General features: G+C 48.2%; 1 protein-coding gene across 3 annotated transcripts in view; it reads right to left on the bottom strand.

Annotated features, from left to right (window-relative positions):
• The window catches only part of LRCH3 (leucine rich repeats and calponin homology domain containing 3), a 219,112-nt gene that overhangs the window by 141,876 nt on the left and 52,396 nt on the right, over window positions 1-24,840 (bottom strand). For all 3 annotated transcript variants that reach the window (XM_060242835.1, XM_060242833.1, XM_060242834.1), the window contains exon 2: window positions 10,321-10,465. In XM_060242835.1, the coding sequence (XP_060098818.1) occupies window positions 10,321-10,465 (145 nt within the window). The remainder of the gene's footprint in view (window positions 1-10,320; window positions 10,466-24,840) is intronic.

Genomic DNA, 24,840 nt, shown 5'->3' on the forward strand with positions numbered 1-24,840 from the left:
AGCCAGCTGGTGGCATGGAGGATGCATTTAAAGTTGTTTTCTTACCATCTCTCCCTCCCCATCTTCCTTTCTTCCTTCGCTCTCAAACATTTGACGCTCATATCGTGCAGTTCTGAAACATCTGACATTTATTCTATGCGGCTCTTATGTTAATCAAGTCTGGCCACCCCTGTACTATATCAACCTGTGATTCAGAGATTTATGCAGGCTGTTGAAGCAACCCTGTGCAGCCAATCACAACTCTGTACAGCCAATGGGGAGGGACGGTGGTTCAGTGGTAGAGCATCTGCTTGGTAAGCAGAAGGTCCCAGGTTCAATCCCCGGCAACTCTGCTAAAAAAGGGTCCAGACAAATAGGCGTGAAAAACCTCAGCTTGAGACCCTGGAGAGCCGCTGCCAGTGAAGGGAGGGACGGTGGCTCAGTGGCAGAGCATCTGCTTGGCAAGCAGAAGGTCCTAGGTTCAATCCCCGGCAACTCTGCTAAAAAAGGGTCCAGGCAAAAAGGTGTGAAAAACCTCAGCTTGAGACCCTGGAGAGCCACTGCCAGTCAAGGGAGGGACGGTGGCTCAGTGGCAGAGCATCTGCTTGGCAAACAGAAGGTCCTAGGTTCAATCCCCAGCATCTCCAACTCAAAAGGGTCCAGGCAAGTAGGTGTGAAAAACCTCAGCTTGAGACCCTGGAGAGCCGCTGCGAGGGACAGAGGGTCTGATTCAGAGGGACAGAGGGTCTGATTCAGTAGAAGACAGCTTCATATGTTCAAGGAAGGAAGGACAGAGGGTCTGATTCTGATGGACAGAGGGTCTGATTCAGTAGAAGACAGCTTCATATGTTCAAGGAAGGAAGGAAGGACGGTGGCTCAGTGGTAGAGCATCTGCTTGGTAAACTCTACTAAAAAAAGGGTCCAGGCAAATAGGCGTGAAAAACCTCATCTTGAGGTCCTGGAGAGCCACTGCCAGTCTGAGTAGACAATACTGACTTTAGGGAGGGAGGGTGGCTCAGTAGTAGAGCATCTGCTTGGTAAGCAGAAAGAACCAGGTTCAATCCCCAGCATCTCCAACTAAAAGGGTCCAGGCAAATAGGCATGAAAAACCTCATCTTGAGGTCCTGGAGAGCCACTGCCAGTCTGAGTAGACAATACTGACTTTAGGGAGGGAGGCTGGCTCAGTAGTAGAGCATCTGCTTGGTAAGCAGAAGGAACCAGGTTCAATCCCCGGCATCTCCCACTAAAAAGGGTCCAGGCAAATAGGCGTGAAAAACCTCAGCTTGAGACCCTGGAGAGCCACTGCCAGTCTGAGTAGACAATACTGACTTTAGGGAGGGAGGGTGGCTCAGTAGTAGAGCATCTGCTTGGTAAGCAGAAGGAACCAGGTTCAATCCCCGGGATCTCCAACTAAAAGGGTCCAGGCAAATAGGCATGAAAAACCTAATCTTGAGGTCCTGGAGAGCCACTGCCAGTCTGAGCAGACAGTACTGAATTTGATGGACCGAGGATCTGATTCAGTATAAGGCAGCTTCATATGTTCATCCATATATGCTTATTTCATATATGTTTTGGAACCCAGGAGAAGATTCTGTCTAGGCTGTGAGTGAAAAGGTGAGGGAACATTCTGAAGAGGAAAAGTTTTCTTCCTTTTGTAGACACAAAAGCAGGCTTTCTAGACAACAGCCTAAAGCTTATCAACGACGAGAAAAGCCCAGACCACCACGCTACACCACTTTGCTAAAAGTGTAATCACAACTTGAGGTTTATATACACATAATACGCTTGTAGCGGCAGCCACCATTCAATCGCTTTCCTCCCATGATGACAAGACACATATATGAACATACGAAGCTGCCTTCTACTGAATCAGACCCTTGTTCCATCAAAGTCAGTATTGTCTACTCAGACTGGCAGCAGCTCTCCAGGGTCTCAAGCTGAGGTTTCTCATGCCTATTTTCCAGGACCCTTTTGAGTTGGAGATGCCGGGGATTGAACCTGGGACCTTCTGCTTATCAAACAGATGCTCTACCACTGAGCCACCGTCCCTCCCCTTTTGTAAAATGATTTTAGATCATTCAAGCTATTTTCTGACAAATGCAACGCTTAGGCAATAGGGCTGCTCAAAGGAGAACGAAGGCTTCCGCCGCGGCCGTCCAATCCAGGGTGAACAGGAACGAAAGCACTGGATGATGCCTGAACCCAGATTTCTTTCACGTGCTTTCCTGCTGCTCCACGTCAGATACATGGAAACGGGAAAAGACAGCTGGCTGGGTTCTTGGAGGGGGGGACCCCCCCCCTTCCCTGACATGTATAAAGAGAATTGGGTTTGCTTGCCAAGTACAGTAATGTACTTGGGCTGCTCCCTGTTTCTTTGCTCTAAGAAACTAAGGGTGTTTGAAAAAAAAACGAGAAAGGGAATAAGGATGTTTGGCTCGTAAAACGACTGCACGTTTAGTAAATCTAATGTATTTATTTTGTTTATTTAAGACATTTTTATGCTGCCTTTCCACTCAGTTTAGCATCCCCAACACAGTCAATGATCAAACATTAAAACATGTTTCCCCACCACCACCACACACACACCTTAAGACACAGAAATTCTAATCTTTTTCTTTCAGGAGTGTGTGTGTGTATATATATGTAAACACATAAGAGAAGCCATGTTGGATCAGGTCAATGGCCCATCCAGTCCAACACTCTGTGTCACATAAAAACATAAGAGAAGCCATGTTGGATCAGGCCAGTGGCCCATCCAGTCCAACACTCTGTGTCACATAAGAACAGAAGAGAAGCCATGTTGGATCAGGCCAATGGCCCATCCAGTCCAACACTCTGTGTCACATAAAAACATAAGAGAAGCCATGTTGGATCAGGCCAGTGGCCCATCCAGTCCAACACTCTGTGTCACATAAGAACAGAAGAGAAGCCATGTTGGATCAGGCCAATGGCCCATCCAGTCCAATACTCTGTGTCACACAGTGGCAAAAAAAATTTATATACACATATATATACACACTGTGGCTAATAGCCACTAATGGACCTCTGCTCCATATTTTTATCTAACCCCCTCTTGAAGCTGGCTATGCTTGTAGCCGCCGCCACCTCCTGTGGCAGTGAATTCCACATGTTAATCACCCTTTGGGTGAAGAAGTACTTCCTTTTATCCGTTCTAACCCGACTGCTCAGCAATTTCATTGAATGCCCACGAGTTCTTGTATTGTGAGAAAGGGAGAAAAGGACCACTACACCAGTTTGGTGTAGTGGTTAAGTGTGCGGACTCTTATCTGGGAGAACCGGGTTTGATTCCCCACTCCTCCACTTGCACCTGCTGAACTGGCCTTGGGTCAGCCATAGCTCTGGCGGAGGTTGTCCTTGAAAGGGCAGCTGCTGTAAGAGCCCTACCCACCTCACAGGGTGTCTGTTGTGAGGGAGGAAGGGAAAGGAGATTGTGAGCCGCTCTGAGACTCTTCGGAGTGGAGGGCGGGATATAAATCCAATATCTTCTTCTTCTTCTTCTCTACTTTCTCCAACCCATGCACAATCTTGTAAACCTCTCTCATGTCACCTCGCAGTCGACGTTTCTCCAAGCTAAACAGCCCCAAGAGTTTTAACGTTACGTCATAGGGAAAGTGTTCCAAACCTTTAATCATTCTAGTTGCCCTTTTCAGGACTTTTTCCAATGCTATAATATCCTGGCAAATCAAGCTGTGATGCAGAAGGAAGCAAGAGAGGGAGATGGAAGCAGATGGCAACCAGTTGCTCGGGGGCCTGATAGGAGCCCTCTGGGGACCTGATTTGGCCCCCTAGGCCGCATGTTTGACACTCCTGTTGTATAGTGCTTTAAAGGTCAATCCTGGCACCTTGAACTGGGCCCAAAAGCTAACTGGGTGCCAGTGCAGATGGAGTAACAGTGGAATGATACGATCCCTCCCTACAACCTACTCCAGTCAACATTCTGGCTGCAGCATTCTGTACTATCTGCAGCTTTTGAACACTCTTCAAGGGCAGTCCCACATGTAGCACAAATAACCAAGTGCCATCAGGAGGTCCTGGCCCCCACCGGTGGACCTCCTGATGGGCACATGCTTTTTTTGGCCGCTAAGTGACACACAGTGCTGGACTGGATGGGCCACTGGCCTGCTCCAAGATGGCTTCTCTTATGTTCTCATGTGACACAGAGTGTTGGACTGGAGGGGGCCATTGGCCTGATCCAACATGGCTTCTCCTTCTGTTCTTATGTGACACAGAGTGTTGGACTGGATGGGGCATTGGCCTGATCCAACATGGCTTCTCTTATGTTCTCATGTGACACAGTGTTGGACTGGAGGGGCCATTGGCCTGATCCAACATGGCTTCTCTTATGTTCTTATGTGACACAGAGTGTTGGACTGGAGGGGCCACTGGCCTGATCCAACATGGCTTCTCTTATGTTCTTATGTGACACAGTGTTGGACTGGATGGGCCATTGGCCTGCTCCAAGATGGCTTCTCTTATGTTCTTATGTGACACAGTGTTGGACTGGATGGGCCACTGGCCTGATCCAACATGGCTTCTCTTATGTACTTATATGACACAGAGTGGTGGACTGGAGGGGCCATTGGCCTGACCCAACATGGCTTATCTTATGTTCTTATGTGACACAGAGTGTTGGACTGGATGGGCCATTGGGCTGCTCCAAGATGGCTTCTCTTATGTTCTTATGTGACACAGAGTGTTGGGACTGGAATGGGCCATTGGCCTGCTTCCAAGATGGCTTCTCTTATGTTCTTATGTGACACAGAGTGTTGGACTAGATGGGCCACTGGCCCGATCCAACATGGCTTCTCTTATGTTCTTATGAGTTCCATAGCTTCAGTGCCGTGACTGAGAAGGCCTTGTCTCCAACAATGGCAAGATCTTTTTTTGCCCCAGGAAGGCCACAGCTTGCTCATCAACCACAGCTGGTGAAAAGTACATTGCTGACGCCTGCTTATTCAAGAGGAGGCACCCCCAAGCCGTCCACCAGCTCCCTTAGAGGGAATGCAATTCCATGCAGGGGACAGCTCATTCAGTCCTTCTTCCTTCCAGTCGCACTTCCATTTTGTTAGGATTTCGTTAAAACCAGTTTGATGTAGTGGTGAATATAATAATATTATTATTATTATTATTATTATTATCTGGGAGAACTGCGTTTGATTCTCCACTCCTCCACTTGCAGCTGCAGGAATGGCCTTGGGTCTGGCACAGGCTGTCCTTGAAAGGGCAGCTGCTGGGAGAGCCCTCTCAGCCCCACCCACCTCATAGGGTGTCTGTTGTGGGGGAGGAAGGGAAAGGAGGTTGTGAGCTGCTCTGAGACTCTTCGGAGTGGAGGGCGGGATATAAATCCAATATCTTCATCTACCTCACAGGGTGTCTGTTGTGGGGGGGGGGGAAGGTAAAGGAGATTGTGAGCCACTCTGAGATTTGGAGTGGAGAGCAGGATATAAATCCAATATCATCATCAACTTCTTTTTAAGTTTATTAAGTCTTAGTCCATCCCAAAAGTGCCTCCAGGAAGCATATTAGCCTGTCATTTTGCAACCTAAAGTTGACCTGTAGCTGACATGAGTGCAGAATGACACCTGCCCGAGACCAGTGAAAACCAGAATCTGGAACCACTGAGTCTGCAATACATGTTGCAAGAACGCCTCAGGTGAACGCACGCGTTTTATTGCCTACGAAGCAGAAAACTTTTGTTCTGCGGGATCACAGAACAAAAAGCAGCTGGATTTTCCTTGTCTTCGCTTTTCACGATGGAAGTCTTCTGAAAAAGCTAACCGGCCTGCCTCCGTCCTCCCTAAACCAGCTTCCTGAGGAACCGATAACAGAAGCCACCTGAAGGAGAACTGATGTCATCCGCAGCTGGGATTCCCAACACCGCTTACATGACGGAGCCTGCCCAACCGTAGAACCAAAGTAAACGCCAGGCACAACAAAAATAATCCTGAAAGAGACTCGAGGCAAACTTCGTGGAATGGGTTATTGTACCCCTCTTATTCTGAAGGCGGGGCAGATCCCCTTTAGCCTTCCAGCTGGAATCTGAACAAGAAACCAGCCGAGGAAATCTAATGCACTTTGAACCTTAACATTTCCAAATTTTAAAAATCGTTAACAAGAACTAGAACTTCAAGGGCTGTCATATAGAGCGAGGGTCCGCAACCCCCAGCCCGTGGATCGGTACCAGTCCGTGGCCTGTTAACAACCTGGCCGTGCGTTGTGTAATTATTTCATTATATATTACAATAAGAATAAGACGACGACATTGGATTTATATCCCTCCCTCCACTCCGAAGAGTCTTAGAGCGGCTCACAATCTCCTTTCCCTTCCTCCCCCACAACAGAAACCCTGTGAGGTAGATGAAGATATTGGATTTATATCCCGCCCTCCACTCCAAAGAGTCTCAGACCGGCTCACAATCTCCTTTACCTTCCTCCCCCACAACAGACACCCTGTGAGGTAGATGAAGATATTGGATTTATAGCTCGCCCTCCACTCCGAAGAGTCTCAGAGCAGCTCACAATCTCCTTTACCTTCCTCCCCCACAACAGACACCCTGTGAGGTAGATGAAGATATTGGATGTATATCCCGCCCTCCACTCTGAAGAGTCTCAGAGCGGCTCACCATCTCCTTTCCCTTCCTCCCCCACAACAGACACCCGGTGAGGTAGATGAAGATATTGGATTTATATCCCGCCCTGCACTCTGAAGAGTCACTGAGCGGCTCACAATCTCCTTTACCTTCCTCCCCCACAACAGACACCCTGTGAGGTAGATGAAGATATTGGATTTATAGCTCGCCCTCCACTCCGAAGAGTCTCAGAGCAGCTCACAATCTCCTTTACCTTCCTCCCCCACAACAGACACCCTGTGAGGTAGATGAAGATATTGGATTTATATCCCGCCCTCCACTCCGAAGAGTCACAGAGCGGCTCACAATCTCCTTTACCTTCCTCCCCCACAACAGACACCCTGTGAGGTAGATGAAGATATTGGATGTATATCCCGCCCTCCACTCTGAAGAGTCTCAGAGCGGCTCACCATCTCCTTTCCCTTCCTCCCCCACAACAGACACCCGGTGAGGTAGATGAAGATATTGGATTTATATCCCGCCCTCCACTCCGAAGAGTCTCAGAGCGGCTCACAATCTCCTTTACCTTCCTCCCCCACAACAGACACCCTGTGAGGTAGATGAAGATATTGGATTTATAGCTCGCCCTCCACTCCGAAGAGTCTCAGAGCAGCTCACAATCTCCTTTACCTTCCTCCCCCACAACAGACACCCGGTGAGGTAGATGAAGATATTGGATTTATATCCCGCCCTCCACTCCGAAGAGTCACAGAGCAGCTCACAATCTCCTTTACCTTCCTCCCCCACAACAGACACCCTGTAAGGTAGATGAAGATATTGGATTTATATCCCACCCTCCACTCCGAAAAGTCTCAGAGCGGCTCACAATCTCCTTTCCCTTCCACCCCCACAACAGACACCCTGTGAGATGGGTGAGGCTGACAGAGCTCTCCCAGAAGCTGCCCTTTTCAAGGACAGAGTCTCAGAGCGGCTCACAATCTCCTTTGCCTTCCTCCCCAACAACAGGCACCGTGTGAGGTGGGTGGGGCTGAGAGAGCTCTCCCAGAAGCTGCCCTTTCAAGGACAACTCCTATGAGAGCCATGGCTGACCCAAGGCCATTCCAGCAGATGCAAGTGGAGGAGTGGGGGAATCAAACCCGGTAGGTTCTCCCAGAGAAGAGTCCGCACACTTAACCAACACACCGAACTAATAGAAATAAAGCGCACAATTGTATCATTCTGAAACCACCACCATCCCATCCGTGGAAAAATTGTCTTCCACAAAACTGGTGTCTGGTGCCAAAAAGGTTGGGAGCCGCTGATATAGAGGATGTTGCAGTATTGAAAGGGCATGCACACGGTGGCGTTCTTGGGTCTTCCCCCACCCTCTCATGCGAATCAGGGACAGGAAAAGGCTCTTCAAAACATAAAAAAACTGGCAGATCTAAAGCAGGGATCCTCAACCCCCAGTCTGTGAACCAGTACCGGTCCGTGGTCTGTTAGCAACTGGGCCATGAGTTGTATAATTATTTCATTATATATTACAATTTAAGAAGAAGAAGACAACATTAGATTTATATCCCGTCCTCCACTCCAAATCTCAGAGTCTCGGAGCAGTCACAATCTCTTTTATCTTCCTCCCCCACAACAACCACCCTGCGGGATGGGTGGGGCTGAGAGGGCTCTCCCAGCAGCTGCCCTTCCAAGGACAACTATTGTGAGAGCTATGGCTGACCCAAGACCATTCGAGCAGCTGCCGTTGGAGAAGTGGGGCATCAAATCGATTCTCCTAGATAAGAGTCTGCGCACTTCGCCGCTACAACAAACTGGTTTTCAATAAAGAAGATATCGGATTTATATCCTGCTCTTACTCTGAATCTCAGAGCGGCTCACAACCTCCTTTATCTTCTTCCCCCACAACAGACACCCTGTGAGGTGGGTGGGGCTGAGAGAGCGCTGACAGAAGCTGCCGTTTCAAGGACATCTCTTGTGAGAGATATGGCTGACCCAAGGCCATTCCAGCAGGTGCAAGTGGAGGGGAATCAAACCCGGTTCTCCCAGATAAGAGTCCACACACTTAACCACTACGCCCAACTAATAGAAAGAAAGTGCACAAGTGTATCATCTTGAAACCATCTGTCGCCCCCTCCCCCCCACTCCCGGGTCTGTGCAAAAACTGTCTTCCACAAAAACCAGTCCCTGTTGCCAAAAAGGTTGGGGACCGCTGATCTAAAGTACTGGAACATCAGGAGATGCCTGTTTCTTAAAGCTGAGTGAGCAGAAAATATGGTTACTGCTTCTCACCATAAGAGACCAAGCAGATTTTTTAAAAATTAGATTTTCACACAGTTACACATGCAAGGCTTTGGAAGAACATTCTCATTAATGAAGTTCTCAAGTTACAATACACAAACTTGTTGAACTTCCTACAGCAGCTGTGCAATATTAGACATTTTAATCTATTACAAATCTGTTCCGTGCAAGAGTCCAGCGCCTTGAATCAGTAACGTTCTGCACCCTTCAAAAATGAAGACACGGCTCTTCGAAAGAACGGGATTTTTTTAAAACCGTGTTTAGCCACTCGTGATTTAGCAGAAGCAAAGAAAGAAAGCAAAACGTCTGTCTCTTGCTTGGCTCTGTAGCGACTGGGAAGAATAATCCACTCTGGCATAGCCTCCGCTATTGAAACAGAACGGCTACTTTCTCAACCTGACCAAAACAAACTTTTAAAATATATATATAAACCTGAAATCTCCATAGCAAAATTCTATCCTCAAGCAACAGACACTGTCCAAAGTCAGCTGGCTGTGCATAATAAATATTTTAAAATGAACAACGATAGGAAGTTATCCTCTGACTCATTTCCTACTTAAAAACCAACTGCAAAAAAAAAACCAACCCAACACAAAGGAAGCTAGGCAAACTGAATAGGCCAAAGGACAATGCCAAAGCAAACCTCAGTGCTTATTTTTATACTGTTGCCATCAGCTGAGCTATGTAACTCCTTGCGGCATTACTTACAGCCCACGAGAATGCACTGCATTTTTATAAAATACAGCGCATGAATATCAAGTCAGAGATTGGATATCAAGTCAGAGATTGAAGTTCTCACTGGAGTATAGATGCAGAGATGGGCTAAGCAACCTTTAACGAAAAGCAATCACAACAAACTAGTTAATGGGATAGATCCAAGTGGGCAGACGTGCTGGTCTGAAGCAGCTGAACGAAGCAGGAGTCAAGTTGCATCCTTAAGACCAACAAAGTTTTATTCGGAACGTAAGCTTTTAGCACATGGAAGCTTACATTCTGATTAAAATTTTGTTGGTCTTAAAGGTGAACTTGACTACCGCTTTGTTCAACTAATTAAAGGGAATCTCTGCGATTCCTCACCCTCCCTAGTTCTCCAGCTTGCCCACCCACAACTCCTCCTCAAATCCGTCCCGTTAATCAGAGGGACTTTCTGGAGCAGCCTCTGATATAGCAGGAGGAATCGCTGCCAGAACAGGAAATCCAGAGAGGGCTGCAGTACTCTGACACGCAGCCAATCTGTCTATTCAGCCTCAGCCCTTGAAAACTGTACTGAATCACAGAAACGTGAAGCACCATTTCCACTGATAACAGAACAGCCCCGCAGCACAGCACCTCTGGGGTAGGGATTATGCTCGATGAAGCCGACTTCCGTCCAATGATCCAAGAGTTGCCTACTGCAGAATGCAACTACTACTGCGTAACGAACGGCTGTCACGGTTACCTGATATTCAGAAAGGTTAAAGACTGCAGGTTCAGGATGGCTTCTGGGATATAGCGGATACAATTCTGGTACAAGTTAAGGCTCTCGAGGGACACAAAGAGACAAACTTCAGGCGGCAGCTCCGCGAGTCTGTTCCGTGACAAATCTGAAAAAAGAGGCAAACGAAACGAGAGTGACAATCGGCATCGCTAGTTGCAGAATCGCTGAAAATGAGGATTCGACAGACTCCATTTTGTGGGTTTCTAAAGTAAATTTAACTGAAACTGCAAAAAAAAAAGACACACTCGGGGCTTTTTTTGCAGCAGGAACTCCTTTGCATATTAGGCCGCACCCCCCTGATGCAGCCAGTCCTCCTGGAGCTTACAGTAGGCCCTGGAATAAGAGCCCTGTAAGCTCCTGGAGGATTGGCTACAGCAGGGGTGTGTGGCCTAACACGTCAAGGAGCTCCTGCTAGAATTCCATCCCTGCCTTTGCATATTAGGCCACACCTCCCTGCTGTAGCCAATCCTCCTGAAGCTTACAGTCGGCCCTGTACTAAGAGCCCTGTCAGCTCTTGGGGGATTGGCTGCATCAGGGGTGTGAGGCCTAACACGTCAAGGAGCTCCTGCTAGAATTCCATCCCTGCCTTTGCATATTAGGCCACACCTCCCTGATGCAGCCAGTCCTCCTGGAGCTTACAGTAGGCCCTGTAACTAAGAGCCCTGTAAGCTCTTGGAGGGCTGGCTACATCAGGGAGGTGTGGCCTAATATGCAAAGAAGTTCCTGCTTAAAAAAAAAAAAGCCCTGGACAAACTTACTGGCCATAGTTGTCAAGGTGGCTCACACAGTATATACTTCTGCGTATGCATACGAACCGAAGGGGAAGGCAAGAGAGGAAACTATAGAGGAAGCTCTGTTACCCAGAATGCCCAGCACCACCCAGAGGTCAAGCGGATTCCGCTCAGCCACGGTACTCAGGTTGTTGTTGGGCTTCTGACAGCACACGCGAACAGCCAATGGGATGTTTGAACGTCTCCTTCCCTTCTCTGCCAGAAGGCGCAAAGCCAGATCCCACCGGGCCGCCATCACTTCCCAGCGGGGTGGGGTCGACTCATGGTGGGTTCTGGGCACAGGATCAGGGCTTTTTTTGGAGCAGGAATGCACAGGAACGCAGCTCCAGCTGGCTCGGTGTCAGGGGTGTGTGGCCTAATATGCAAATGAGTTCCTGTTGGGGGTTTTTTTTACCCAAAAGCCCCACGTGTAACAATGGTGCTGCCAGAGGGTGTGGCCTAATATGCAAATGAGTTCCTGCTGGGCCTCCCCTGCCAAAAAGCCTGATGTGTAACAATGGCGCTGTCAGAGGGTGTGGCCTAATATGCAAATGAGTTCCTGCTGGGTTTTCTGCCCAAAAAGCCCATGCGCGACAATGGCGCTGTGAGAGGGTGTGGCCTAATATGCAAATGAGTTCCTGCTGAGCGGGGTTTCCAATCAAAAAAGCCCCATGTGTAACAATGGCACTGTCAGAGAGTGCAGCCTAATATGCAAATGAGTTCCTGTTGGGGGTTTTTTTTACCCAAAAGCCCCATGTGCAACAATGGCATTGTCAGAGGGTGTGGCCTAATATGTAAATGAGTTCCCGCTTGGCTTCTTCTACCAAAAATAACAACAGTCCTTGCGCAAGACAGAGGAATATGCTTTAATATCAGCACATTTGATTAATCAGCATACCCCATTCCCCACAACCGCTGGATGAGCTTTTATTCCACTGAAAATTAAGCCGGCTAAGTCCTGTAAACTCAAACTGTGATGAATTACAGTGCAGCAAACAGAAGAGAAGGGCCATACCAATACAGCAGGGCTCTTTTTTGAGCAGGAACGCACAGGAATGCAGTTCCGACTGGCTTGGCACCAGGGGGTGTGGCCTAATATGCAAATGAGTTCCTGCCAATACAGATTCCAGGAAGACCCCACGGCTGTCCCCCAGGCCACCGCTGCCCCCCGTCCCCGTCCCAGGAGTGCTAACTAGTGTTCCCTCTAAGTTGAGTTAGTGTGAGCTGGCTCAGTTTATTCCCCCCGCCTCCGGCTCACACGTTTTTGTCTTAGCTCAGGAAAAATGGCTCCAGAGCCAACCGATTTATGCAGCAACTCACAACTTGAATGCCAGCAGCTCACAAAGTAGAATTGTGGCTCACAAGACTCCACAGCTTAGAGGCAGCATTGGTGCGAGTTATAAGTCAAAGCACTCTATACTGGTACTGAGGCTTGCGAGCCACGTCTAGTTGCTGCGCCGGCCCATGGTGCTCCACAAGCAGGAGCGGGGGCGATCCATCGCAATCTTTGCACAGTCACACCATTGTGCTCCAAAGACGGCGAGCTGACCCGCATCCCTTCCCTGTTACCGCACTCTTGATAGCAAGGCTGAACAGGGTGCGGCACTGTTCCAGAGATCAGAATCAGAGAACTCAAAATATGGGAAAGTTTAATAAACGGATTTAAAAAAAGATCACACAAGTGTTGTTCAAGCATTTCAGGCTGAGCCAGGAAACAAACACGGTACCTTTTCCCTGTACCTTAAACTCAGTTCTCATCGTAGGGACGTTTAAATAAAACAAGCTAGCTTTACTTGAAGATGTGGTAGTTTAAAGTTCATCATTACTTCTGAACATAAGAGGAGCCATGTTGGATCAGGCTGGTGGCCCATCCAGTCCAACACTCTGTGTCACACAGTGGCCAAAAAACCTAGGTGCCATCAGGAGGTCCACAGTGGGGCCAGGACACTAGAAGCCCTCCCACTGTGCACCCCCAAGCACCAAGAATACAGAGCATCACTGCTCCAGACATAAGAACATAAGAGGAGCCATGTTGGATCAGGCCAATGGCCCCTCCAGTCCAACATTCTGTGTCACATAGTGGCCAAAACCCAGTTGCCATGAAGGGGTCCAACAGTGGGGCTAGGACACTAGAAGCCCTCCCAGTGTGCACCCCCCCCCCCCACAGCACCAAGAATATACAGCATCACTGCCCCGGTCAGAGAACTCCATCTATAAGAGCATAAGAAGAGCTGTGTTGGATCAGGCCAATGGCCCATCCAGTCCAACACTCTGTGTCACACAGTGGCCAAAAAAACCCAAGTGCCAGCAGGAGTTCCATCAGTGGGGCCAGGACACTAGAAGCCCTCCTACTGTTGCTCCTCCCAAGCACCAAGAATACAGAGCATCACTTGCCCCAGACAGAGAGTTCCAACAACACGCTGTGGTTAAGAGCCACTGATGGCCTTCTGCTCCAGATGTGTGTCCAATCCCATCTTCTCTCCATTGTCCCTGCTGTGTAGCAAAATGGAGTCCCTAGGTACAAGATTACTCCTTCATGGTTTTTGCTCCCTAATCAAGAGCAGGATAAAGTCGTAAGAGTGAAAGACAGTGTATTTATATCTCAGATTTGTGAATCGCCCAGTCCCCATATACACAGGGCTTTGGGTGATGTACAACAAAGATGCAGGGTGACATGATAGAGGTTTACAAGATAATGCATGGGATGGAGAAAGTAGAGAAAGAAGTACTTTTCTCCCTTTCTCACAATACAAGAACTCGTGGGCATTCGATGAAATTGCGGAGCAGACAGGTTAAAACGGATAAAAGGAAGTACTTCTTCACCCAAAGGGTGATTAACATGTGGAATTCACTGCCACAGGAGGTGGTGGCGGCCACAAGTATAGCCACCTTCAAGAAGGGTTTAGATAAAAATATGGAGCACAGGTGCATCAGTGGCTATTAGCCACAGTGTATGTGTGTATATAAAATTTTTTGCCACTGTGTGACACAGAGTGTTGGACTTGATGGGCCGTTGGCCTGATCCAACATGGGTTCTCTTATGTTCTTAAAAAAAATCAATATAGCATTGTTAAAAATCAACAAAACAGTCCTTCCTATATTACAAATAGTCTCGAGATGGTGTCTCTAATTACACTTAAACCTGCTCCAGGTTGTGATACCGTCTTGTGGGCAGGACGAAGAGGAGGCTGAAGTGAGAAAGACAGAAGAAAAGGAGGAGGAGGAGCCGGCCATGATGGAAACCGTTGCTACCCTCAGTCTGACAGAACACCTCTGGCCTTGCAAGCTCTCTGGAATGGCACTAAGTCCCACAGGGCCCTGGGAATAATTGGCAAAGAGTTCCATCAGGTCGAGAGTTCCATCAGAGAGTTCCACCAGCTCTGACTCTAACTGGGTATCTGTGGTAAATAATTTACCTGGGGTGGGGGGTTCTATCTCTCCTGAGGATCCCTTTGGACCTTCCTACATATGAAGCTGCCTTATACTGAATCAGACCTTATAATCCCTGGGCCAAAGGAGGCCCGTCTGAAAGCGACCAGAGACAGGGCCTTTTCGATTGCAGCCCCCTGTTGGTGGAACCAGCTCCCGGAGGAGGTGAGGGCCCTGCGGAATCTTGAACAGTTCCGCAGGGCCTGTAAAACAGCCCTCTTCCGGTTGGCATATAACTGACCGATACCGGGATGCCTGAATATTTAAACTTATGAACATCAGAATATTTGAACACTGGAATACTTGAAGAACCGACTTAAGGAAGAGGTAGCATAGTATATTGATGTGTGTTTTATATATTTTTATGTATTTTACTGTATAATCATTAATGTATTTTAAACTGATTTACTGTTAGCATTCTGTGTTGTAAGCCGCCCTGAGCACATTTTGGTGGGGTAGGGCGGGATATGAATCGAACAAATAAATAATAAATAAATAAATAGAGCCTCGGTCCATCAAAGTCAGTCTTCTCTTCTCAGACTGGCAGCGGCTCTCCAGGGTCTCAAGCTGAGGATTTTCACGCCTACTTGCCTGGACCCTTTTTGGAGATGCCGGGGATTGAACCTGGGACCTTCTGCTTCCCAAGGAGATGCTCTACCACTGTGCCACCGTCCCTCCCCTCTACAAGATGAAGATGATTGACTGGCCCAGAAGAATGTACTTTTTTACCTGGGGCCCCCAAACACGGTGCCTGACACCTTTCCTGGTGTTTTTAGAAAATGGGCGTGGCCAGGTCAGCCTTTTGCCTGGCAAACATTTCTGACTGGCCTTTGGAGATTTGATTGGCTGTGAATATTTTTTTAAATAAAATGTTGCTTTGGCAGTAGCTGCCACAACGGCACAAGGATCTTCACTATGTGACTGAAAATAAGGTGCGGCAGCCATTTTGTGGGTATACCCATCATGTTATGTCAGAATTCCAAAGAAGAAGATATTGGATTTATATCCCACCCTCCACTCCGAATTTCAGTCTCAGAGCAGTTCACAATCTCCTATATCAGAGGTGGCCAACGGTAGCTCTCCAGATGTTTTTTTTGCCTACAACTCCCATCAGCCCCAGCCATTGGCCATGCTGGCTGAGGCTGATGCGAGTTGTAGGCAAAAAAACATCTGAAGAGCTACCATTGGCCACCCCTGTCCAATATCTTCTCCCCCCCGACACAACAGACACCCTGTGAGGTGGGTGGGACTGAGAGGGCTCTCACAGCAGCTGCCCTTTCAAGGACAACTCCTGCCAGAGCTATGGCTGACCCAAGGCCATTCCAGCAGCTGCAAGTGGAGGAGTGGAGAATCACACCTGGTTCTCCCAGATAAGAGTCCGCATACTTAGCCATTACGCCAGACTGGGTCTGAAGGCTCAAAAAGGTTGGGGAACTCTGCTCTAGCCACTTGGCTCTTAGCTTGGGTGCATTCCGGCAGCGGGGTTTGAGGAAGTAAGCCACCATAATGCTTCAGCCAGGCTCATGAACAACCTGTAACAGGATCCTCATGGCTCCTTTCTTTAGCCCCCTCTTTTCTGCCTGTACCTGTACATGGACAAAGAGCTGCCACAACAATTGAAATGCCATGGAGGGCATCCAGAGGGACCATTCCCAATTGTTGGAAAACTGGAAAAGCTTCGTGAACAGCATATAAAAGCCTCTAAAAGGAGGCTGCTGCTCTCAGTAAAAAGATAAAGGCAGTCCCCTGTGCAAGCACCAGTCGTTTCCAACTCTGGGGTAACGTCGCATCACAATGTTTTCACGGCAGACTTTTTACAGGGTGGTTTGCCATTGCCTACCCCAGTCATCTACACTTCCCCGCCCCCCCCCCAGCAAGCTGGGTACTCATTTGACTGACCTCGGAAGGATGGAAGGCTGAGTCAACCTGGAGCCGGCTACCTGAACCCATCTTCCGCCGGGATCAAACTCGGGTCGTGAGCAGAGAGCTCGGACTGCAGTACTGCAGCTTTACCACTCCGAGCCACAGGTCTGCATTGCTCTCAGTAGTAAGTAATAACTCCCTGTCCTACTAGCGCTTAAGCTTGGGCTTCCAGAATCTGCATACAAATTTCAGTTCAGCAGCTTCAAACTGGAGTTTCTCTTTTGGGGAAAAAAATTGTTCTTATTCTTGCTTAAGTATGGTCACTTTTTAAAGCAGTTACCAAAGGTCTGGGAAGCATGAAGCACCCCCCCCCCAAATCAAATAAATCCAGCATTTGAATGTAAGAGGAAAATGAGAGCGGCTTGTAAGCATCAATAAAAACTACAAAAAGGAACTCTGCCATTCACAGATGTGTGCTCTTCATTTATGTATTTCTGCACTGCATTCTCCAGTCAACCTATTTCCTGCCCAAACTATCCTGCTTGAAGTGGATACGGCCGGAAAATGGAAGGCACTGCAGTTCCTCTGTAAACTGAAAGCAGAGAGGGGAATTTCCTTGCCTTGGGATGAGGAAGAAAGCTGTTCCAAGCAGGGAGATTAGTACAACAATAAATACGACAGCATGTAAGGGAACAAAGGAAGCTGTAAGCGATCAAAGAAATCAGTATTACAGAAGGTGATGGGGATTATGCCTGCTTTATAAATTGCATTTGTGGCATGTTCTTTGGGCAAACCTCAACCACACGCCATGATCTAATGCAATAAAAAAAGTACCAGGCTTCCCACTTCATATAATTTTCTGTAAAAAAAGTGAGAGAACAGCTGCTGCTCAGAAATTAATGCAACTCTGAACTAACTGCTGCTGAAATACAAGGACTGTAATTTGGAATGGGTATGAGAAGGGAACACTCACTGGAGAAGACCCTGATGCTGGGGAAGACAGAAGGCAAAAGAAGCAGGATTCAAGTTGCACTTTTAAGACCAACCCACTTTTATTCAGAATGTAAGCTTTCGCGTGCTCTCTAAGCACGCTTCATCAGACGAGGGAATCAGGTATCTGATCTGACCCTCATCTGATGAAGTGTGCTTAGAGAGCGCACAAAAGCTTATGTTCTCAATAAAACGTGGATGGTCTTAACTTTTCTTCACGGGGAAAGTGTTCCAACCCTTTAATCATTCTAGTTGCCCTTTTCTGCACTTTTTCCTGTGCCACGCAGAGGAACACACAGCATGGTTTTCTAAGGACAGCTACCAGGTTCAAGTACAGAATTCTATGCAAAAAAGCAGGCTTCCTGGTACTCACACATCTGAATATTTATATGTGGTACAGGACAAGTTCTGTAACTGAACACTTGCATCACAAAAGTCACATATCCTTGCCCTATTCATGAAAGCAAATCTATCTGCGCTTCTCTCAAACATCAAATCAAACACGACCTCTCTTCTTTTTTTTGCCCCACAGCCTCAAGGAGGGCTCTGGAGAGGCAGCATAAAAATCTCCTGAACAATAAAATGCTGAGAAGGAAAATAAAGAAAAAATGTTTTCTAATGATGTGCAAGGTAGACTATTCCACATGCCGGAGTTATCTTTTATTTCCCTGTGGAATGCCCCAACTATACGAATGGCACCAATTTAGAAGACTGCAGATTTACACCCCGCCCTTCCCTCTGAATCAGAGACTCAGAGCGGCTTACAATCTCCTTTATCTTCTCCCCCCACGACAGACACCCTGTGAGGTTTGTGGGGCTGAGAGGGCTCTCCCAACAGCTGCCCTTTCAAGGACAGCTCTGCAAGAGCTATGGCTAATCCAAGGCCATTCCAGCAGCTGCAAGCGAAGGAGTGGGGAATCAAACCCGGTTCTCCCAGATAAGAGTCCAAGCACTTAACCACTGCACCAAACTGGCTCTCAGGAGACAGTCACTCTGTGAGGTGAGTGGGGCTGAGAGAGCTCTCCCAGAAGCTGCCCTTTCAAGGACAACCTCTGCCAGAGCTATGGCTGACCCAAGGCCATTCCAGCAGCTGCAAGCGAAGGAGTGGGGATTCGAACCCGGTTCTCCCAGATAAGAGTCCGCACACTTAACCATTACACCAAACTGGTGACACATGCAGGAATCTGCATGCAGCAGCATGCACTCATTGCCACAGTGTTTAGAGAAAACCGTGGCAGGAAGGCAGGAAAGGATGAGCTGGCGCTTGGCTCCCATGGTCCTTTCTTATATGCCCAGGGTAATACTCTAGAGTGGAACTTTCCTCCTGGCCAGATTGGCCCAGGAATCCTTGAGGGGTTTTTGCCTTTCTCTCTGCATAGAGCAGGGGTCACCAGGACAGTTGTGTGTGTGTGTGTGTGTGGGGGACGGAGACAGCTGTCAATTTCCTGCATTGTGCTAGGGGCTGGACTATGTGGCCTGTTGGATCCCCTCCGGTGCTGTGTTTTTAAGAGTACAGAGATTACACAGTCCTGATATACTCCAAGTCAAAAGCGAAATGCCAGCACAAAACCTTGTTTCTCTACAACCACAATTCGGCCGCTGAAAACGTTCTACGGGCTTTCGTGATTCTCTTTTCCCTTGCCAATTCACTGATTTGCCGTAACTGTCGTTTGCCTTCACCAGGTCTATCCTGAATGAGCTATAGTTAACACTGAGCACAGTTTGCCTCCAATGTGATCTAGAATCCAGAACCTGAAGTGGGATGTGGATGTCACAGCGAACAAAGGTCACCAGACAGTGGAGGAAAGAGTGTCTCAGCTTACAGAATGTTCCCGACGTAGATCACGCGGGTGGCACTGAGAAAAAAGGTGAAAAGGTGAAGGTAGTCCCCCTGGGCAAGCACCAGTCGTTTCTGACTCCGGGGTGACGTTGCATCACGACGTTTTCACGGCAGACCTTTTTACGGGGTGGTTTGCCATTGCCTTCCCCAGTCATCTACACTTTCCCCCCAGCAAGCTGGGCACTCATTTGACTGACCTCAGAAGGATGGAAGGATGAGTCAACCTTGAGCCGGCGACCTGAACCCAGCTTCCGCCGGGATCGAACTCAGGTCGTGAGCAGAGAGCTTGGACTCCAGTGTTGCAGCTTTACCACTCTGCGCCATGGGGCTCTGAGACAGCCCATGTGAAATAGAGTTCACTGATCTGGAGGAACAACTAATAATGCTGTGGCCAGCCACCCTGTGAGCAGAAGAAGCCCACATCGAAGGGCAGAATACTGGCACTCTTGGAGGGTTGTGTCTTTCTTGCAGCCATCTTTCCTTAAGAAGCCTTGTAGCTTGCACCCCCCACCCCTCACTCCCTAGATTTCCATGGGAGCGGGGACGGTTGTAGCCGATCCCTTCCAACTTCCCTCTGTGAGGGAAGAATTGGCAAAAACCTCCTGCTCTGACATAGTAATAGACAACCAAGCCATGAATTTTGCTACTCCGATGTATATCATAGTGAGCTGAACAGCCAGTTTGCTGCAGTGGTTAAAAGCAGCAGGCTCTAATCTGGAGAACCGGGTTTGATTCCCCTCTCCTCCACACGCAGCCAGCTAGGTGACCGTGGGTCAGTCATAGCTCTCTCAACTCTACCTACCTCCCGGGTGTTGCAGGGAGATGGAGGACAGCATAAGCCACAAGCAGGGCTATAAATCCTCTTCCTCCTTTCCACTGCTGCTGCTGCGGCTGCTACTACTACGGATGCTGACCTGGACAGCCTAGGATGCTGCCGCTACTACTACTATGGACACTGACTACTACTACTACGGATGCTGACCTGGACAGCCCAGGATGCTGCTCCTGCTAATACTACTACAGATGCTGACTACTACTACTACTACAGATGCTGACCTGGATAGCTGCTGCTGCTGCTACTACTGCTGCTGCTGCTACTACTACGGATGCTGTCCTGGACAGCCTAGGCTGCTGCTCCTACTACTACTACAGATGCTGACTACTACTACTACTACGGATGCTGACCTGGACAGCCCAGGATGCTGCTGATGCTAACACTACTACAGATGCTGACTACTACTACTATGGATGCTGACCTGGATAGCTGCTGCTGCTACTACTGCTGCTGCTACTACTATAGATACTGACCTGGACAGCCTAGGCTGCTGCTGCTACTACTACTACTACGGATGCTGACTACTACTACTACTACCACTGCTACTACGGATGCTGACCTGGACAGCCTAGGATGCTGCCTCTACTACTACTACTAGGGACGCTGATTACTACTACCACTACTACTATGGATGCTGACCTGGATAGCCCAGGCTGCTGCTGCTGCTACTACTACTACTATGGATGCTGACTACTACTACAGATGCTGACCTGGACAGCCTAGGCGGCTGCTGCTACCACTACTACGGATGCTGACTACTACTACTACTACCACCACCACTACTACGGATGCTGACCTGGATAGCCCAGGCTGCTGCTACTACTATGGATGCTGACTTGGATAGCCCAGGCTATGGATGCTGACCTCTACGACGACGACGGATGCTGACCTGGATAGCCCAGGATGCTGCTGCTGCTAATACTACTACAGATGCTGACTACTACTACTACTACGGATGCTGACCTGGACAGCCTAGTATGCTGCCGCTACTACTACTATGGACGCCGACTACTACTACTACTACTGCTACTACTACGGATGCTGACCTGGACAGCCCAGGATGCTGCTGCCGCTAATACTACTACAGATGCTGACTACTACTACTTCTACTACGGATGCTGACCTGGACAGCCCAGGATGCTGCTGCCGCTAATACTACTACAGATGCTGACTACTACTACTTCTACTACGGATGCTGACCTGAACAGCCCAGGATGCTGCTGCTGCTAATACTACTATGGATGCTGACCTGGATAGCCCAGACTACTCCAATCTCATCAGATCTTGGAAACGAAGAGAAGTGGCCCTGGCTAGTATTTGGATGGGAAACCTCCAAGGAATACCAGGGCTGTCACATGGATGTAGGCAATGGCAAGGCCACCTCCAAATTGTCTCATCTTGAAAACCTGACTGGGCTGCCATTAGGCATCTGTAGGCTGATGGCACTTTCTACCGCTAAGGGCGCTTAGAACTTAAGTAATAATAAATAATTTACTTCATTTATTTACATTACTTAGAGTCTGCCCGGAACGCCATCGAAAGTGGGGAGCGCACTCTCCTTCAAGACCTCTGCCGTCTCGACCAGCATTACTTCCGTCTTTCCAGAATCTAGTTTCACGTTTCCGCTCTTCGCTATTTTCAGCTACTAGGCAGCAGTCTGGGACTTCTACTGCAACACCAGAAAGATTTGGGCAAGGATGCAATGATTACAGTGATGTGACAAGGCATTCTAACTACGACGATTTTTCAACGGTCCATCGCAGATGAGGGAGAACCCGTGACGTTGCAATGCCTTTCCTTCTCTTGAGTCGTCTTCGCACAGATTTTCTGTGGCTTCATAGCCCAGTTTCCTCACGCAGGGCTGGAGAACGATGCGCTAAACTCATGACTAAGGAGCGTTCGCTGTGACTACATATTTGAAAAGAAATAAACGCCAGTCGCACACGGCAGAGAGCAATCTGAAATCAAACAGTAGCCGAAGACCGTGACGTGGTTTTAGAGAGGGACGACCGAGCCACTCTACGCTAATGCCATGATTAGAAAGGGCAAGGTTCCCAGAAGAGCTCTGGAAACAGTATGCCTTTATGCAAAACATTAGAATCCCTGCTTGTTGAAATAAGTAGAACGAAGGATTCGGAGTCGGCAGTGCTGTATGCTTGCTTTGACAACTGTCACAAGAGAAGGCAAGCATGAACGATGGCCCCTTATAAGGGAAAGGCTATTTTTAATAGCCTTCCAGTTTTCTCCGCTTTGGCAGAAAGCAAGCTTTCACTGATATTTTTTTTTGCAGAGCTCCTTTTGCAGAACAAGTCCAGCGGGAACTCATTTGTATATCAGGCCACACCCCTGATGCCAAGCCAGCCAGAACTGTGTTCCTGCTCAAAAAACCCGCTTTTTTTGTGCAAAGCCTTATAGCGTCATATAGCCTACACAGGGGTGTCGAACTCATTTACGTTATGAGGGCCAGATCTAACATAAATGAGACCTTGTTGGGCCTGGCCATGTTGGATTGGGCCGAGCCATGTCAGGCCAGCCCATGTGAGTACTAATTTAAGATTAGGTAGCAGAGATATAAAAAGAGCCCCATGACGCAGAGTGGTAAAGCTGCAGTACTGCAGTCGGAGCCCTCTGCTCACGACCTGAGTTCGATCCCGGCGGAAGCTGGTTCAGGTAGCCGGCTCGAGGTCGACTCAGCCTTCCATCCTTCCAAGGTCAGTCAAACGAGGACCCAGCTTGCTGGGGAGGAAGTGTAAAGGACTGGGGAAGGCAATGGCAAACCACCCCCATAAAAAGTCTGCCGTGAAAACGTTGTGAAAGCAACGTCACCCCAGAGTCAGAAACGACTGGTACCTGCACAGGGGACTACCTTTACCTTTTTTTTTTTTAGCAGAAATATAAACTTTATGAAGAACACAGACAAACACAAATATATTTTTTAAAAAACTTAAAACACACTTAAAACATTAGCACTTATTGGTCTTAAAGGTGCTTTCTTTGTATCTCTCCCATGGGATCAAGGGAACTGGGCAAAGGAAGCTCTGGCTCCTTCGTTCCTTCCCCAGGGGACTGGTGGGGGGGGAAGGAGAGGAGCCTCAGCCAACAGAAGGAAGAGAGGCTCAGCTCAGTAGCTCTGCTGTGCAATTGGGAGAGCCTGGCAAAGCAAGCTATTCCTCCCCAAGCGAGGAGCCTCAGCCGATCGAGAAAACAGAGGCTTTGCTCTGTAGCTCCTGTGCAATTGAGCAAGCCTTGCAAAGCAAGCTGTTATGCAGAAGGAAGCAAGATATAGGGAGAAGGAAGCAGATGACAGCCAGTTGCTCGGGGGCCTGATTCGGCCCCTGAGCTGCGTGTTTGACACCCCTGGCCTACAGCATCACAAGGAAGTTTTACCATATAGCATCACAAGCATTAACAATAAAGAAGATTTTTGATATATGCCTGCAGGCTGAAACTCTGCACAAAGTCAACCTGTAGACCATTCCAACTGATATTACAGGGACAGGGACATGAGTAATGGGGTTGGAAAATCAAGATGCTTAATTCTGAATGTCCGCCAACCCTTCCCAGATTACTGATCTTTCCCTAAAGTGAAACTAAACTTGGGGGAAACTAACAGCTTTATCTGCCTCCTTTGTTAAGTCCACCTGTAAAAAAATTCATTGTTCCTTTAAAGCTACTGTCCGAACCCTATTTTGAAAACATGTTTATTTAGTGCATCTTTCCCACAATGACTCAAGGTGGATTGCAGACAATGAGCCACGACAGTCAACAAAGTGGGACATTCAATAACCAGTGGATTAGGATTTTAGAAGTCTGGAACAACAAGAAAGAGGCAGAAACCTAGCATAAGTATTCACATGACACAATAGGATAAACACAGCACTATAGCGTTTCAGAACAGTCTTTAAAACAGGGGTGTCAAAAGAGTGGCTCTTATCAGGCCTTATCAGAGCCAGTCTGGTGCAGTGGCTAAGTGTGCGGACTCTTATCTGGGAGAACCAGGTTTGATTCCCCACTCCTCCACATGCACCTGCTGGAATGGCCTTGGGTCAGCCAGAGCTCTGACAGAGATTGTCCTTGAAAGGGCAGCTGCTGTGAGAGCTCTCTCAGCCCCACCAACCTCACAGGGTGTCTGTTGTGGGGGAGGAAGATAAAGGAGACTGTGAGCCGCTCTGAGACTCTGATTGGAGGGCAGGATATAGGTCCAATATCATCATCTTCTTCAAGCAACTCAATGACATCTGCTTCCTTCTCTCTCTCTTGCTTCCTTCTGCATCACAGCTTGCTTTGCCAGGCTTGCTCAATGGCACAACAGAGTTACTGAGCAAAGTCTCTATTTCCTCCATTGGCTGACCAGCAAATGAAACAAATTATGTACAAAAGCTAGCGATGCCCGTTCGTTTCATGTTTCCCCCTGGGCTTTAGGCTCAAAGCATTTACCATGAGATTTCTGTAATGAATGTCAGTAAATCAAAAGTGGGTTTGCAACGTACACACACCTGAACAGCATACTCGAGATTGCTACAGCACAGACATTGTCTCCAGATTTTGATGCAGTAATTCAGAGCAAGAGGTACCATTTGTCAGAAACTGAAGCAAGGAAGATCAAAAGAAACTGGTAAAACACAAATCCTCTGTCACTGACTCCATGAATATTAGCAATAGAAGGGTACAGAACACATGAATTGTGTCACACACTTCCTGCAGGGGCTGAGGAGAGAACCTTCTACGGTTGCCCTGACCTGGAAGACGACAGC

Source organism: Heteronotia binoei, chromosome 6, assembly GCF_032191835.1.
Source record: "Heteronotia binoei isolate CCM8104 ecotype False Entrance Well chromosome 6, APGP_CSIRO_Hbin_v1, whole genome shotgun sequence".
Classification (NCBI taxonomy): domain Eukaryota; kingdom Metazoa; phylum Chordata; class Lepidosauria; order Squamata; family Gekkonidae; genus Heteronotia; species Heteronotia binoei.